This window comes from Salvelinus fontinalis, chromosome 1, assembly GCF_029448725.1.
Source record: "Salvelinus fontinalis isolate EN_2023a chromosome 1, ASM2944872v1, whole genome shotgun sequence".
Lineage (NCBI taxonomy): Eukaryota > Metazoa > Chordata > Actinopteri > Salmoniformes > Salmonidae > Salvelinus > Salvelinus fontinalis.
Genome location: NC_074665.1, coordinates 67,045,710 through 67,063,906, shown reverse-complemented (window position 1 = coordinate 67,063,906; position 18,197 = coordinate 67,045,710). Strand labels below are relative to the sequence as shown.

The window sequence follows — 18,197 nt, the reverse complement described above, 5'->3', positions numbered from 1 at the left end:
AGAGAAACATTTCTCCATTTCCTTCTCCATATTTGCCGATGTAATATTCTAAAAGCCTTATCTGCATTATGAATCTGTCCAGTATCTATTGTTAAAACTGAGAAATGCCAAAGCACTTTATGATATAAAACTATAAAATATAATGAGTATAAAAGTATGTTATATATACTGTATTCACATACATCACATTCATTCAGGTATTAAAATGTAATTTATACAGTCATGTCCCAAAATGACTCCAACATGATTGCTTAGTGTGTTTGTGATGATGCAGACCTGAGGGGGCGCGTTGCATCCTACCAGTTGTTTTTTGTGAGTGCTTAACTGCAACAATCTAGTCATTATTGCTCTCATCTCAGCCGTTACCTGCTCCACATTACTCTCTAAGGAGAACATTAATGAGACCTGCATTGACTGCAGTGGCTCAATGAGGCAGGGGAATTTATCATACTGTTGGCATAGAAACAAAGGTTATTTTTCTCACGTAAACAAAGAGGTGGGTGTGCAGCGTTGCTCCATGTCCCATTCTCTAGACAGACGGTGCTTGTGGGGAGACTTGTCTCCATCCTGTACCCTTCATTGCACTGGTAATTCACTTTGCTTCCCACAGTGTACTGGAAACCATGGAATGAACCATTGGCAGGAGACTCAGGGATTCCACAAGATAAAGCTGCAGATGGAAAGACATTAAAATATTAATATGATACTTATCAAACGATGACCTCAGCTGCATGGATTACTCTCAGCACTTACAGAAATTATGGCACATAATTAGTGGACACTATGGCCACTTCTAATAAAAGGGTATAACGTGAAGTGTTCTGACTATAGTGGCATTATATCTCAAAGGGGATAAAGAGTAAGTAAGCAAAGTGTGTATGTTCCAACTATTAGGGTACTATGGAAACCAGATATTTCCCTTGAAGATTGTGGCATTCATTTGCTTAAACACACATTTACCATTCAAATACCATGTTCAGAATACTGTGCAAATGGAACAATCAATCTCATCTAATCAAATTATAATTTACAATCAGGTTTAGTGAGAATAACAAACAGTTCTATTGTTTTGTACGCTACTTACCCACCTGTAGTTTACCACAAATGAGGGGACACAGTACCTTTTAAAGAGATAATTGCCTTGCATGCTCTTAAACAGGCATGTACAGATACAACCCCCAGAAGTAATTAGCTCCAACTTATCCTCTATTCCTTTATGCAAATATACATCTCCTTTGCTTAAAGCAACAGGCTGTCACACTAATTAACATAATAGAAAAAGGGTCAGTTACATAACTGTCAATGATATACTTCTGAACAAAGTTTGTTAGAAGACTCATTATAATATATTTTCTAGCTACAGTATGATATTAGGAAATATTAATGAATTGTAGCCTGCTATGTTGAAGAGAAAGAGAAAAATGAATGGAGAAAGACAATGAGTCACAACTCCTCCAGATTTGTGCAGACACAAACACATCTCCACATTCTGACACAAGGGAGCCCCCAGACATAAGATTAAAGTGAATCCCCCTCAAGTCAGTAAATGTAATTCGCAGCTCTGCATTACCTTGACATAGTGGAGCTGGGGCATCCCAATGATACAGCCCATTCCGATGCAACCGGCAGGTGGAATTTCTGGGGCCCACTAGCCTGTAGCCAGCATAACAATAGTACTGCAGCTTGCTTCCTGGGCGCTCTCTTGTTCGATTAAGCACCCCTCCATTTCCAGGTGGCTCATTAATGCTACAATAAGGAGCTACATTGAAAAGAAAGAGCATTTTAAGTGTTTCTATATCATGCCACCATCTAAATTATTAACGGCATACGCTACATATACATTAGTACTTTATATTACATATATATTAGTACTTTACATTACATTACATTAGTATAACATGACATTACATAAGTATTTTCCAGAATTCTCAAAATCCCCTGCCCTAAATTAAAACCATTAATCGGGCTAAATGGTTGAGTCTAGGTTCTGGGTGATTAGACCACATGTTAAAACTCCAGGCAGCATATCATTCTAATTTACTTTGATGAATGCCCAATGGACTGTTAAAGACAAAGGGAAAAAATCCCCTGGCTGGGTAAAGACTTATTTGCTCCCAAAGCAGTTTTGTAAAGATCAAGCAGAGGTGTATTACCCTGTCTGTGTTCAACATCCCTGCATTATTTAAAAAGCCTTTTACACAGTCTGACGGCACCGTGGTAGCCATTCTGAAGCCTTCAGAAACCATCACTCATTCTGACACGTCAGGCCTCAATGCAATGTAACCATGTTTTACCCCGAATCACGCCTTTTTTCTCCATCGCACAAGGGATGGCAAATTGAAAAAATAGGGAAACGTGGAAACGAACTGGAATAATAACCAGCACAGGGGCTGGAATGGCAAAAGGATCGACTAAAATGAATAGAGAGCAGAAAAGTGACAGAAAAGGCAGAGGGAGAGAAAATAAATGGAAAGTAATCATGGCCACTGGGCTTTGTGAGCTATATATCATGTTTGGTCATTGGTGAAAATGTCTGTTTGAGTCACTGGACATGGCAGTTATTCAGCCAAATTCATTATGGGATCTTTGACCTCTATTATGGAGGACTTGCAAAAGGATCCCTACAGGTATACATGTCTGGGCCCAGCCTAATGAGGGCTAACTTGGAAAGGTCTGACTTCCTCACACTCTTTGACCTAAATTGGATCCAAAGCAACTGCCTCAGAGGACAGAGGATGGTGTATAATATTCTCTGACACCCATACAAGAGGAAAAGGCTATGGTGCTTTTCCCCCATTTTGAATGTACTGTAGTTCAAATGTTTTAGAATTCGTAAAATCAAATCAAATTGGATTTGTCACATGTGCTGAATACAACAGGTGTAGACTTAAATGTGAAATGCTTGCTTACAAGCACTTTCCAACGATGCAGAGTAAAACAATTATCATTAAAAATTAAAAATAACACAAGAGGAATAAAATGCACAAGATGCTATAAACAGGGAGTACCAGTACCAGATCAATGTGCAGCGGTATGAGGTATTTGAAGTAGATACTGTATGTACACGAAGGCAGGGTAAAGTGACTAGGCATCAGCATAGATAATAATAAGAGTAAAATAAAGAACTGAGTAGCAGCAGCAAATTATGGGTGTAAAAGTGTGTGTGTGTGTGTGTGTTTGTTTAAGTGTGTTTGTGTTGTGTTTGTATTCTCAGTATACGTTTGTGTGTATGTAAATGTGTGTGAGTTTTATGTGAGTGTCAGTGTAGTGTGTGTGTGTATAAAGTCTCTATACAGTATATACTGTAGTATTGTGAGTGTGCATAGAGTCAATGCAAGATAGGGTCAGTGAAGATAGTCCAGGTAAACATTAACTAACTATTTAGCAGTCATATGGCTATTTAGCAGTCTGATGGCATGGGGGTAGAAGTTGTCTTGAAACATAACAGTCAGTCCTTATAAAAATTGATGCAATGCTGTAGGCATCCCCAAAGCAATTGTGAAACATATAATGTCTTATCGCAAAAGGAAACATATGGTTTTGCACTACAAACCTGTGTATCGGATTTTGAACCCTCTTTTGCTGGTTGCATGATCAGTGGACCATCTCAGGTAAAGGTGGTTGGTCTTGCTTGTAAAGTTTAACTGTGTGGAGTGATTTCCACTAAGGGCCACCAGCAAAGGGCTCTGGCCAGATGGTCCTAACGGATAAAAATAAACACTAAAACATTACAGTGCTCGTCGTGGAATATTTTTTTTAAATCACACATCGCTGACATTAGATAAACATTTGAAAACTGCACAAAAAAAACAATGCATGTGACTTAGTTGGCTGTTGGAAAAGGAAACTACCGTCAAAGATCTCAAGTTCGTCGAACTGCTTCTCACTCTGAAACATCTCCACGAAGATGGAAATAGTGTACGCAGGTTGAACTCTGATGACCCAGGAGCAGGTCTGAGAGTTGGGGTAGTTTTTAGGGAAACCTGGACTAAGGATAACCCCAGATGAGAAGGCGCGTTCTTCATTTGCAGGACACTGGGCTAAAAGCACAACAAACACAAGCAGACAAAAATTACTCATGAGAAAAAGGTAATTGTTGCTACAGTACACATCTTTATCACCTCAACTGTAGTTCTTGTGAACCTCTTCAGGATGCAAATCAAAATGAGCTTAGGGTTAATGATCTACGACAATAAATAATGTGAATGGATTTAACATTTTCATATTCTACAATGTGGGCAAATAACAATGAAAACAAGCCGAATGGACCATAGCTGCTTAGCTCCATTATGGAATTACAAAATTCAAGGAAACTGCTCTGCTTCTCTATCTCTCCAAAAAAGGCTTGGTAGTGCTTTGTGCTGTGCTTTAATAGAGACATAGTGCTGCCTCCCATCTGTGTCATCGCGTTGGCACTATAATTAGAAATGATATGTATGAATAAGCCATTAAATCTGTGACTCACTTCTGTTAGAGCTCTGATTACAAAGAGACACAGGCTCTAGCAGCAGTGCACTACCATGACAAAAAAGGGCTGTTTGTTTTTTAACAGGGTGATACACACCTTGGAACAATGCATACTAATACTGTAGTATAACGGAGTCATCACAAGGATGCAAGGGAACAAGGATCTCGGTAAGTAAGCATTTCACTGTAAGGTGTACACCTGTTGTATTCGGGGGGAAATGTGCATAGATTTGTATAGAATGTCAAAGGGTAGCAAACTGCCATGCTTGTAAAAGCAGATAACATAAATCATTTATTGGAACTATCTGGACTGAAAGTTCACCTCCTGTTATAACTTTCCTTTCCAAGAAAAAAATAAAATAATAATAATCCAAATATTCTGGTCAGAACATTCTCTTACCTTCACAAGTAGGCGGAGGACTCTCAAACTGGAGATGAGAGTTGAGTTTACAGGTAAGCTCACTGTTGCCTACCAGGGTAAATCCAGGGAAGCAGCGATACTTCACAATGTCTCCTGGACAAAATAATTATTTAATACGTCTTATAGCAGATGTGACATTATCAACGTCTGATGGAAACCTACATTGGATATTAAGGGTATTGTCTCTAGAGGCATAACAAATGTTATATTACACAACAGCCTGTGTAATAACCAGTGTTGTGTTCGAGACCACCTACCGTAAAGCGAGACCGATTCAAGACTGGAGCAAATAAAGTCAGAGTCAAGACCAAGATCGGAGGGTGGGGCGAGACCGAGTCAAGACCGAGACCGGGAGGGGGGGCGAGGGGTCCGAGACCAAGTCAAGACCAGAACAATGTGAGTCCAATTCAAGACCATGGTTGTAATTGTAATTGTGTCAAATCGTCACCATATTAAGAGGTCAAAATGTCCAGTATTTCTGTGTTCATACTTCAGAACAACATGGATTCTTTAGACATTCAGAATGGTGAGAAAAAGTATGCTGAGGTCAAATAGAGAGCCACTCATAAATTACCACTAACCCGAACAGGTCTATAATAGATAAAAAGCCATGTTACAAATTCCCCCGGTCTCCCCTTACTAATAATGAGCGTGCAACTTACAAACAATGTCCTCCGCTCTTCCCTACCAGCAAATCAAGGAAATTCTGATTTGCGCGACAAAGTTTGAGAATATTTTTCAACGAAAGTAAAGGACAGTAATGTTACGAGTAAAGTAGTAAGCCCAGGTTTCAATAGGCAATAAGATAGTCATGAAGGAGTGTGGATATTTCGTCTGGCAAAGAGGTTTAATGGGCTGACTGAATGGGAGCTGATAATTCTGAATCTTTCACTCCGCTAGTCTCGGTTGGTCTCAGAAAGAAATGACAAGTCCTCATTGTCTGAGACCAAGTAAAAATGTATCTGACACCGAGACAAGACCGAGACACTCAATATGTGTCTCGAGACTGGACTCGAGACCGAGACTGGTCTTGAATACTACAACACTGGTTATTACCCTAACATGGTTGTCTAAAAACTGCAGCATTGGTGACAGTATGTATGTAACACATTTCAATTATATTTCCCCTTCAACCCTGAGCAAAAATGAGGATCACACACTACCATGGTACAGTAAACCCTCTTTGATTCAAAGTCACATAGGAACATGTTGAACTGAAACAAGTAGCGGATCACTGCCTGGCGTTCCACTGATAGTAATAAACGATGAATATGTGGATAACCCAGTGTTTATCATCTCCCTGGTTCACACTAACCTATTTCATAATCTTGATCTTCATATACTATTTCAGCTTCTTCCACTGTTGGGGGAGGTGGGCATTTCTTCAGACGATAGGCTGGAGGAGAGAAAGAAATAATAAGTATTTTGCCAAAAACTGTTTGCAAATTATGGCTACAACATAGAAAAATTATCCCTCAAATCACATTATTTCACACTATCATTTTATCCATTTGAAAAACATCATAATCAAATGTCACCCACAAGAGATAGGTTATACAACAAATAAAAGGGATATATAAATAAAAACTGCAACACTAAAATGTACTACACTTACCCAATCTCATAGTAAAAACATGAGAATACTTTATTTCTGATATATTTTTAAACAGGTATTCAGCAAGCCTTAACAGTATTGCATTTTAGCTACAACATGTTTGATTTGGAAGAGAAACTAACCATGGAAATTGAGGACAAAGAATCCACTTGTGGAGAAGTCACTGTGAAACTTGATAAGGACCTGATTGAAAGAACTGTAGGCTGACTCTAGCGCTGTATTACCACTGAAAATCCCAAGTTGTGGGTAGCTCTGCTCAGGGCCATCCCTGGAAGAGACCAGAAGGCATTGAAAATGCATTACATTTATAATGCACACGTTAAAGAGTGCAATAATGTCCAGCATTTCAGTGTGTCTTGGTTGAATTGATTTGTTCTCAAATCTACAGCAATATTTGTGCTCACTTTCAGATAAAAACATTAAATTACACACTGTTGAATGAAAAAGCAAAAAAAATATGGCTTTACTGACTACTGGCCTCTTTTAATGGCTTTGAATAGTAGTAACTTATATAACTCAGAGGTCTGTATTGTGGCAAAAAGTGTGTATTTTCCCCATTGATATACAGTGTTTTAATCCACTCTCGAGTGCTGCAGAGTATTCTATTGTGACATTCAAGTGCATCTTCACTAGTAAAGGGAATTAAGGCAACATGTACTGTACAGTAATATGATTATTTGTTTCCTGTATTCTTAGTATAACTCTTTCGTCTTCCTATGCTGTGACGTAAATGGTAGTTCTCCACCGAAAATACATATCAGCCAATGGATTAACCGACGGGTGTTGTGAAAACCATTAGTCCCTTACCATACAGCAATGTAATCCGTGACAGGCTCTGTCTGAAGCAGGGTGAAGTTGATGTAAATGCCATGTCCATGTGGCACGATGATAAGCCAGGTGCAGTCCTGTGAGTTAGGGTACTCATTTGGGTATTCAGGCGAGAATATGGTGCCATTCTGAGCTGTCATGTTGTAGCCACATGGAGCTGCATTAGAAGGGAAGAGGGAGCAGTATTATCACAGTGTCACGTTCCTGACCTGTTTTCTTTTGTCTTGTATTTATTTAGTTGGTCAGGGCGTGAGTTGGGTGGGTTTGTCTATGTGTGATTTTCTATGTTGGGATGTTTGTGTTCGGCCGGGTATGATTCTCAATCAGAGGCAGCTGTCAATCGTTGTCCCTGATTGAGAATCATACTTAGGCAGCCTGGGTTTCACGTGTGTGTTGTGGGTGTTTGTTTCCGTGTTTGTGTTTTTCACCACACGGTACTGTATAGGTTTCTGCACTTCGTTTATTTGTTTTGTAATTCAGTGTTCAGTTTTGTTATATTAAATCATTATGAACACTAACCACTCCGCGTGTTGGTCCGATCCATGCTCCTCCTCGTCTGAGGAGGAGAACGACTATGACGACCGTTACACACAGAGGGTATGTGTAGCATGTAGTGGGAATAGATGTTAAGTGGATTGGTCTCAGTAGCTTTGCTTGGCTTTGTCTGCTAACAATTTAAGAGCATTACTTCACCAATTGAACCTTCATTTCAAATATTTGCTGGTAAATTCTGTATACTCTACTACTTGTTGATAAAATATGAGCAGCAAACATGAGTTTTGACAGTATTGACAACAGAGTAAACCTCACACTTTATTGTACTATCCTGCTGTCTCTTTCCCTGTTTTCCGGGATTAGTCAATTCTGCACATTGAGCTTTGAAACTAAAGGGAAAAGTGGCAATGACTTTAGATACTTCAACAAGAACCGAACATACCAAATACACTGCAAAAACACACTATAATGATGCTGAAAGGTGTGGTTGAATGAGGGACCGCAAGCGGGATTATTCAAATTTTTTAAATATACATGAATCATATTTTTTTTTGCATTTTAAGTACGTTTAAAATAATCTAAATTGGAACCATTTTAAATACATATATTGCATTGTCAATTTTATTTGTATTTTATGAGCATTTAAGTATATTAAACACACTTATAATTATCTAAATTGGGACACTTTTTTGTACTTAAGTATTGTCTTAGTATAGATAAAGAGCAAAAACAAATATACTTCAAATACACCTCAGGTAAATATTACGTATATTTCTCATAAATTAGAATTATACTAAAATGTTATTTGAAATACAATTCCTGTATTTTCTTTAAACAAATATTTATATTGTATTTCAAGTATACTTTTACAAATACAGTCATACTAATTAAGCACATCAGCTATCGTAATTAGCCATGTAAATGTTACCTTAATTGTCCAAGGCATCTTCTCAACCAATGTCAACATGCGATTTACAAAGCAGTTGTAGCTGGACCAACAATTTACGAATACCACTTTTGATAACAGTGCACCATGCACATTTCACGCTTTAATTATTCATATTACGGTAATAAGTTCAAATTTCAATAAAATTAAGTGTAATTAAAATTACACCATTATTCAGTTTGAAAATGAACATCAAAACATTTGAATAGGTTAAATATGAGGAACAATATCCGATTATAAATCAAAACTTCACATGCAGAAAAGTATGCTGGTAATATGCAAATGTTTGAGCTCATGCATTTTGAAAGTGCACTTGAAATAAATTATGTGGACATTTAAGTTAAGTATACTTTCAAAAAAGTGTATTTAAGTATATTTTCTTGAGATATGAAAAAGTTTACTCTCAGGAAGCATGCCTCAGCTGTGCATGTTTTGTTATGTGGAATAAACTATCGTCATCATTGTCAACTTTCTCTGCACTCTTCTGAACAGGAATTCAGAAAGTACTATACTTGAACTCATTATTGGCACTGAAACTACAGTGCCTTGCAAAACTATTCATAACCCTTGGATTTCTTCACATTTTATTGTTACAAAGTAAGATAAAAATTTATTTTTTTTGTCAACAATCTACAGAAAATATTCTGTCAAAGTGGAAGATTTCAATTAAATAAATAAAAATTGATCGATAGAAATTAAATAACTCAAATATACTAATTGCATAAGCATTCCAAATGTATTCAGACCACTTGACTTTTTCTAAATTCTGTTATGTTACAGCCTTATTCTAAAATGCATTAAATATTTCCCCCCCCACATCAATCCACACACAATACCTCATAATGACAAAGCAAAAACATTTTTTTTTAATTTTGCAAAAAAACGAAACAAAACTTAAATATCACATTTACATAATTATTCAGACCCTTTACTGAGTACTTTGTTGAAGCACCTTTGGCAGCGATTACAGCCTAGAGTCTTCTTCGGTATGATGCTACAAGCTTGGCACACCTACCTGTATTTGGGGAGTTTCTCCCATTATTCTCTGCAGATCCTCTCAAGCTCTGTCAGGTTGGATGGAGAGCATCGCTGCACAGCTATTTTCAGGTCTCTCCAGAGATGTTCGATCCGATCTTTCCCTCAATCCTGACTAGTCTCCCTGTCCCTGCCGCTGAAAAACATCCCCACAGCATGATGCTGCCACCACCATGCTTCACCATAGAGATGGTGCAGCATGATGCTGCCACCACCATGCTTCACCGTAGAGATGGTGCCAGGTTTCCTCCAGACGTGACGCGTGGCATTCAGGACAAAGAGTTCAATCTTGGTTTCATCAGAACTGAGAATCTTGTTTCTCGAGGTCAGAGTCCTTTAAACTCCAAGCGGGCTGTCATGTGCCTTTTAATGAGGAGTGGCTTCGGTCTGGTCACTCTACAACAAAGACCTGATTGGTTGAGTGCTGCAGAGATGGTTGTCCTTCTGGAAGTTTCTCCTATCTCCACAGAGGAACTCTGGAGCTCTGTCAGAGTGACCATCAGGTTCTTGGTCACCTCCCTGACCAAGGCCCTTCTCCCCAAATTGCTCAGTTTGGCCAGGCGGCCAGCTCTAGGAAGAGTCTTGGTGGTTCCAAACTTCTTCCATTTAAGAATGATGGAGGCCACTGTGTTCTTGGGGACCTTCAATGCAGCATTTTTTGTACCCTTCCCCAGATATGTGCCATGACACAATCCTGTGCCATGACACAAGTTCTCCCATCACAGCCATTGAACTCTGCAACTGTTTTACAATCACCAATGGCCTTATGGTAACATCCCTGAGCAGTTTCATTCCTGTCCTGCAGCTCAGTTCAGAAGGACGACTGTTTCTTTGATGTGTCTGGGTGGTTTAATACATAATCAACTGCATAATTAGTAACTTGACCATGCTTAAAGAGATATTCAATGTTTGATTGGATATTGTGAACGATCTACCAATCACTGCCCTTTTATGAGGCTTTCGAAAAGGTTCCCGGGTCTTTGTAGTGTAATCTGTGCCTGAAATGCAATACTTGACTGAGGGACCTTACAGATGTTGTATGAATGAGGGACAGAGGAAGGGTTAATCATAACAAAAATGATTACAAACCCCTATTATTTCACACAGAGTCTATGTAACATATTCGGTGATTTGTTAAGCCAAATTTGACTCCTGATCTAATTTAGGTGTGCCTAAACAAAGCGCCTGAATACTGATGAAATTACTATATTTTAGTTATCCAATTTGACATTACAGAGTATTTTCAGTTCATTGTTGACAATAAATCACATTAAAATCAATTTTAATCCCACTTTTTAACACAATACAATTTGAAGAAATACAAGGGGTGTGAATACTTTTGCAAGGTCCTGTATACTTCGTGTACCTGATCACTCAGAAGAAGAGTTTAATTTAAAGATAATCTATAATTAAAAACAACTCCAAGAGTATTTTTAATGAAGATTCTAAACTACAATTAAAGTGTTTGAAGTTGAAGTACAGTTTTAATGAGTGTGTTTAAGTTTAATGATAGGGAACATATAGTATACTAAAAGACTGAAATTTTTTGAATATAAAGTACACTTAAGTCTGTTTAGAGTGTAATGATATTATATTTATAGTATACTTCAGATATAATAGAAAAATACATCTCATATTTGAAGTATATTGTTCAATTTTTGGTATATTTAAGTATACTTGTAATATATTAAAATATCTTTTTTAAATCACGTGGGACGACTCTGAGAAATCTTTGGAGGTATTGATTAAGGATTTTTTCAGCTCGTACTGCTCAAATCAGAAGCAATTTAGAAGACGTCCCAGTAGTGTGGGTCTTAACTGGAGCTGTTTTCAAAGGCAGTAATTAGAGTCAGTTTTGGGAAACACCGCCATTTTTTGTGCAGAGTTAAAACAACAGAACTTCACTTCAAGAGCATTACGAGAAATAGGTAATGGCTGGATAGAATTCTAGTGTAGGGCTAAAACACTTCCTAACAAATACATTCTAAAATAGTTTGATAAACTGTAAAGCAAAGAAGTCATTTATGCTTTTGGTGAAACATCTGAAATGTATCATATTAATTCATGCTCACCCTCACACCGGGGAAAGGGATGATTCCATTTTCTGTTGATTCCATGTTGGCATGTTAGCACAGGATGTCCAATCAGAATGTATCCAGGAAAGCATTCAAAAGTTATTGATTGGCCAGCATTGTAGTCATTATTAATAATATATCCATTAGGGAATTGAGTAGGGTCTTGGCAATTCTGCAATTCATATGCTGAGAGAGAGAGAGAGAGATAGAGAGCGAGAGCGAGAGCGAGAGCGAGAGCGAGAGCGAGAGAGAGAGAGAGAGAGAACATAATTATTATAACAGGAATATACGTACTATCATCACAACAAGAAATTTTCAAACAAATTCTGTGGTCTCTCCACAGGTGACTCATCCCACTTAACCTTTTGAGACAGTACTGGAACACATGCCACCTGTCAGACACATTTCCACAAAACGTCACAGTGACATGTGTATTTCAAGCATATGCCAACAACAAAGAATGGCCATCAGGAAACCATCAAGCTTTTCTATTTCAACCTAAAAATACATTACCGTTCAAAAGTTTGGGGTCACTTAGAAATGTCTAATTATCAATTAGCCTTTTAAAATGATCAACTTGGATTAGCTAGCACAATGTGACATTGGAACACAGGAGTGATAGTTGCTGAAATGGGCCTCTATACGCCTATGTAGATATTCAATAAAAAATCTGACGTTTCCAGCTACAATAGTCATTTACAACATTAACAATGTCTGCACTGTATTTCTGATCAATTTGATGTTATTTTAATGGACTTTTTGTTTTGCTTTTCTTTCAAAAACAAGGACATTTCTAAGTGACCCCAAACTTTTTAAATGCCATCAGCGTTACTCCAAAAGCTAATGAAGCTTGATAAAGCTGACAATTGACATATACAATTAACATTGCTTGACGACTCAAATTGAATTATTCCGCTGTTCTATGTTAGCTACAGGCTTCAGTCTGAGAGTGCCATCGCTGAAGTCGTTTGTGGTGACGCCAAAATGAGGGGTGTTATATAAAAGTCATCAGTGATTGGATCATCTCTAACCAATCAGAGTATAAATGCCAATGAATAATTTTCAAAACACTGCTTTACCCACATGTGTTCTGGCTCTGGCCCAACCCATCGGTTTCTGGGATCAATCAGAACGGTTAGAATGTGTTTGCGTTCTAGAAATCTTCGGGGAGGTATTCAGATCCAGACTCATTGCGGAGACTAAACTGGCATTTGGCCAGAGAAAGGAGGTTGGGTAGTCAGGCAACAATGAACTAGCCTCTAAGCAGCAATTGTCAAATGAGATGTAGTATTCTAGCCATATGGTTGTTTTTGTCTGCTAAGAGGAGAGGAGGGAAAGCCAGAATATGAACCCTCTGGCCTAGAAGTGGGAGAAGAAGACATACAGGGTTATCTCTTGTAAGGTGGAAGCCATACACTCAACATCTAAATGCCAATCTACATTGATTCCGAATGCTTTATCCAGACGGGAGCAGCCACATAATGGAGAAACCTCCCAATGATCCTAAGAGGGCAGATTCTCAGATAATTTAACTGACAGGCACTTAAGTCCTTGAATCTGACATTCCATCTATTTTGAATTTAACATTTAATCACTCTGAGTTTCTTCCTAAAAAGAAAGCTAGAGTATATCAACAGAAGACAATAAGGATTTCACATCGGCCTTTTCCATAGATTGTTTTCCAGGTGTATCACAAAATCCCCCAAAACAACAACCAAGTACCAAAATTGTCAATTGAAACCAATAGAGACCAAGCTCATTTAGAAGAAACGGAGCTAGACGGATAGGGTTTCACATGGTTGATGAAAACAGAGTATACCTCACCGTGGTAGGCCAGTTTGAATCCCTGCCTGTTTTCAGAGTGGTCACTGTAGAAGTGGATCATGGTCTCATGTGTTGTACTCAGCAGGTTGGGTGGCAGCTGACTTCCGCTGAACTGTCCAATCAGAGAGCTGCTGTGCTGCGGCCCATTTCGCACCTCTAAAAAATCATGGTTGTCTTCAGAGGAGAAGTTGAAAAACTGAATATGAGCACCTGTAAAACAGAAATATTATATGAGGTGTACTGTATGGACAAAGGCTTACAGTTGTTGGAGCTATGTTAATTTCATAATCAAAACATGCATCAAAGTGTTAAATGGTTTAAGTCCCATTAACCTAAAGCGTTAACTGTTAACAGAAATTGTGGCACATGTGGACATGTGTTGTAATCATTTTATGCATTTAGCAGACATTAGCATGGCTCATTTGATGTGGTTTATTTTCACCTATTGTGCTAGCCTATTTTTGTCAAGCTACATCATATCGGCATGTTGAGAGAAACTATTCAACTCATCATTTGTTATCATGGTACAAATGATTCCTCAATATGACATTAAGATCAGCTCGTGTTTTTCCAGGGGAAACACAGAAGTGGGAAATTATTATAATCAATTTCAGTGTGTTTTTCTGGTAAGTTGTGTTCTGTTAGTTCAAGGCCTAATGCTGGAAGAAAGCATTTGCCACTTGGTGATGCTTAGGACAATCCATTGATGTCCGTTGCCGGAATGAGACCAAAGCGCAGCGTGGAAGGTGTTCATCGTACTTTATTTCAATGAACACAAAAAACAACAAAGGAAAAAACAAACTTAAAGTTCTGCAGGGCAGACAGCAACTGTGCAAAAACAACATCCCACAAACTAGGGTGGGAAAACAGGCTGCCTAAGTATGATTGCCAATCAGAGATAACGACAGACAGCTGCCTCTGATTGGGAACCATACCCGGCCACAAAGAAATAGAAAACTAGAATGCCCACCCAAATCACACCCTGACCTAACCAAATAGAGAAATAAAAAGTCTCTCTAAGGTCAGGGCGTGACAATTGAAGGATAATCTCGTAGTTATGCATCCATATACCACTTTCTTGCAATGCTTTATTCTACCCACTGTGTCTGTCCTAAAAGCTCAAATCAGCATCTGCAAAAGCATTTTTTGTGTCTTATAAAAAATATTGGGCCCTGTAAAAAACACAAGCTTATGCATTGTTGGTATACACACAGTACAAAAGTATTTTTTATTTTTTTACTTTGAGTGGCTGCTTGATAAGGCAGAAAATTGCTTTTGTATATCTCGATGTGTTACACTATTTTTCTTATGGTGGGCAAAGAACATTTTTGTGCTCAGAGCCGGAATAGCTGAATAGCTTTTTAAATCACACACAATTACCTAACATCTGGAATGGTTACTTTGTTCTGGAGTCATTTGAACTATGAAGAACCACCAATATGTGGTCTGCAAGCAACAGCTCTCTTGTATATTACTTTACGGATTTAAACACAGCAAAGGTAAAAAATGTAGATAAATAAAGCAAGAGGATAACTAAGGGGGGACCCGCTATCCATTTTCCTAAGGACTACCTTTTGTTAGTTCCAACAAAATACAAAAAAAGAAAGCTATTATCGCTGACCTTGTTAACATTAGCCATGGCTCCTTATCATTATCGTTACCATAGCAGGTTCCTCACCATATCCAACTGGTAAAATAATCCTCCATGTACAGTCCAGGTTACCAGGGTAGTTGCCAGGGAATCCAGGACTTAAAATAACATTGGTCAAGTCATGTACTGTTCCACCACACTTTGCTGGAAAGGAAAATGCACATAATGCGTGGTACACATTGTAAAATAGTGCAGACAATGAATAGCAATGAAACTGTCAAAAAGAGCCTTGAATGTGACTATTTCAAAGTAAAAGTTCTTACCAATGCAGAGTGGGGGAGGGTAGTTCCAGCGCCGCACGGTTCCTGGCATACATGATATATGGGAGTGGCCCTGGAAAAGAGTTTCCCAGCAGAAGTAAAGGCAGGGGGTTTCTCTCTAAGCACATGTGAACTCAGAGACAAATCACTGTTTGCCTCTGTTACTGAGTTTACCATGCATACACGTGACCCAGCACACATCTCTGCACATTTACTTATTGAATAAAGCTTAACAAGTTGACATAGCAGTGGGAATACAGCAGACATGATTCTCTAAAAGGCAAAAGCTCTCACCTGCAGCATGTATCCCGGTTCACAGCTGAATGACACTACTTCGTTGACCATGTACCTGTCCCCTGTTTTGATCCCGTTGGCAGGCACCATCGGCTCCGGACAGGTGGTGAGACCAACGGCTGGATGAAGCAGAGAGAGAAAACAGGTGTCATCATGTCTGGTTAGATAGAATACTTGATGTTGCACATCACAAGAATGTTTGGTCTTTATACCTCAGTTTGGTGATCATGTTTTGAGACTTATGTGTTTCAGAGTTGCACAGTAGTTATCAAATCTGGAGCAACAAGAGGCAAACACATTGGAGAATATTGCAAAGCCAATTGGATATGATTATTGAATGCTGTGAACAGGCTCTAGTATAGCCTATAGCTAATTAAATAGAGAAAGTAGATTGGTTTTGACATAATGATTTTAGTAAGTTTAAGTTTTGTCACGCCCTGATCTTAGTATTCTATGTTTTGTGTATTATTTTGGTCAGGTCAGGGTGTGACGAGGGTGGGTATGATTGTTTTGTATTGTCTAGGGTTTTTGTATGTCTAGGTGTGTGTGTGTGTGTAGTCTAGGCATATGTAGGTCTATGGTGGCCTGAATTGGTTCCCAATCAGAGGCAGCTGTTTATCGTTGTCTCTGATTAGGGATCCTATTTAGGTTGCCATTTTTCCAGTTTGGTTTGTGGGTTATTGTCTATGTGATGTTGCATGTCTGCACTCGTTAGTATTAGCGGCACGTTTTGTTGTTTGTTCAGTATTCTTCGTCAATTAAAGATGAATGTATTCAAATCACGCTGCGCCATGGTATCCTCGTTATGACGAACGTGACAAAGTTTTGTATATTTAAATAATTTGTCATTTGGATCAAGGGCGAAACAGTACAGATGGGGGTTCTCCCACTGATTGTTTTGTTGTTGACATTTTAAAACTTATTTCCTGTAATTCTACACAGTTTGACATTACTTATTATGCCTCGGAGGGGTATATGGGAGTAATATGGAAGGATATTTTGAAAACACAGTATAAGTGGAAGGCTGTCCAACAGATATCTTTTGGGGAAAACGGCTAACTTCCTGCATTTCAACACATTTGGCCATGGGGCAGAGAGAAAAATGTGCAGTTTTATAGCTTCTCATGCTATTCTTCACAATTTGCAATGAGGATGATAGAACATTTTGCAGATTTAAAGTTCATTTCCTGCTACTCTACACATTGTTCCATGAGGCTGAGAGAAAACGTTGTAGTTTTAAAGGAACTGTGCAGTGAAAATCTCGCTTTAAAAAGTTTATATTCTGCCAAGGCAGCAGCTACTCTTCCTGGGGTCCAGCAAAATTAAGGCAGTTATACAATTTTTAAAACATCACAATACATTCACAGGTTTCATACCATTCTGTTGTTGGGGTAAGCCCACACCATTCCAACATAGAAAATGTGCTTTTTAACATTGCTTTTCTTCACAATCTTTTTTACTATTTCACTCATATTGTAATTAATTATATGTCATATTTCATAGACATCTGGAAACACTGGTTGACCTTTTGAAAAAATATGAATAAATAAAAATTACGGCTTTAAACTGTATAACTGTTTAATGCACCATCATCCCAAGGTCATTTAATGCTTAAAAACAAAACAAAAATGGATGAATAAGATATTTGGCTACAGAAGTGACATTTCTTATTGATCCTTACAGAACAGTCCAAAAACTAATCCTGTGAAATGATGTCAACACGTACTGGAGGAGTTACTAGCTAGCTACAAGTGGCTAGCTTAGCTAACGAACTAGCTACAGTACGTCGGTCGGGGTCCGCATGACCCGAATGACACAATGATGAACCACCACACCCCATTTCTGTTTGAAAATTGAGAAAGAGGAGTTCAAGTCAAATCAATCAAATGTTATTTGTCACATGCTTTGTAGACAACAATTGTAGACTAACAGTGAAATGCTTACTTATGGGTCCTTTTCCAACAATGCAGAGTTAAAGATAAGATTAAAAATAAAAAATTGAAATAGTGACACAGTGAATAACTAATAAAAAATTACGAGTAAAATAACCAGGCTATGTATAGGGAGTAGAAAATAACATGGTTATATACAGGGAGTACCAGTACAGAGTCGATGTGCAGGTACGAGGTCATTGAGGTAGCTATGTACTGTACATATAGATAGGGGTAAAGTGACTAGCAGCAGTGTATGCGGTGAGTGTGAAAGTAAGTGTGTATGTGCGTGTGTATGTGCGTGTGTGTGTATAACAAACTGTAAGTCACTCTGGATAAGAGCATCTGCGAAATG

The 18,197-nt window shown here is 38.3% G+C and overlaps 1 protein-coding gene across 3 annotated transcripts in view; it reads right to left on the bottom strand.

Moving 5' to 3' along the window:
• The window catches only part of LOC129860196 (CUB and sushi domain-containing protein 1-like), a 588,526-nt gene that overhangs the window by 49,152 nt on the left and 521,177 nt on the right, over window positions 1–18,197 (bottom strand). For all 3 annotated transcript variants that reach the window (XR_008760312.1, XM_055930581.1, XM_055930589.1), the window contains exons 38-50: window positions 15,912–16,030; window positions 15,621–15,690; window positions 15,385–15,501; window positions 13,707–13,916; window positions 11,880–12,068; window positions 7,311–7,488; window positions 6,626–6,771; window positions 6,204–6,284; window positions 4,868–4,981; window positions 3,852–4,040; window positions 3,554–3,700; window positions 1,571–1,759; window positions 485–670 (exon numbers count right to left, since the gene is read on the bottom strand). Coding sequence is in view for 2 of the 3 variants with exons in the window: in XM_055930581.1 (XP_055786556.1) it covers window positions 485–670; window positions 1,571–1,759; window positions 3,554–3,700; window positions 3,852–4,040; window positions 4,868–4,981; window positions 6,204–6,284; window positions 6,626–6,771; window positions 7,311–7,488; window positions 11,880–12,068; window positions 13,707–13,916; window positions 15,385–15,501; window positions 15,621–15,690; window positions 15,912–16,030 (1,935 nt within the window). In the remaining variant the exon portion in view is untranslated. The remainder of the gene's footprint in view (window positions 1–484; window positions 671–1,570; window positions 1,760–3,553; window positions 3,701–3,851; window positions 4,041–4,867; window positions 4,982–6,203; window positions 6,285–6,625; window positions 6,772–7,310; window positions 7,489–11,879; window positions 12,069–13,706; window positions 13,917–15,384; window positions 15,502–15,620; window positions 15,691–15,911; window positions 16,031–18,197) is intronic.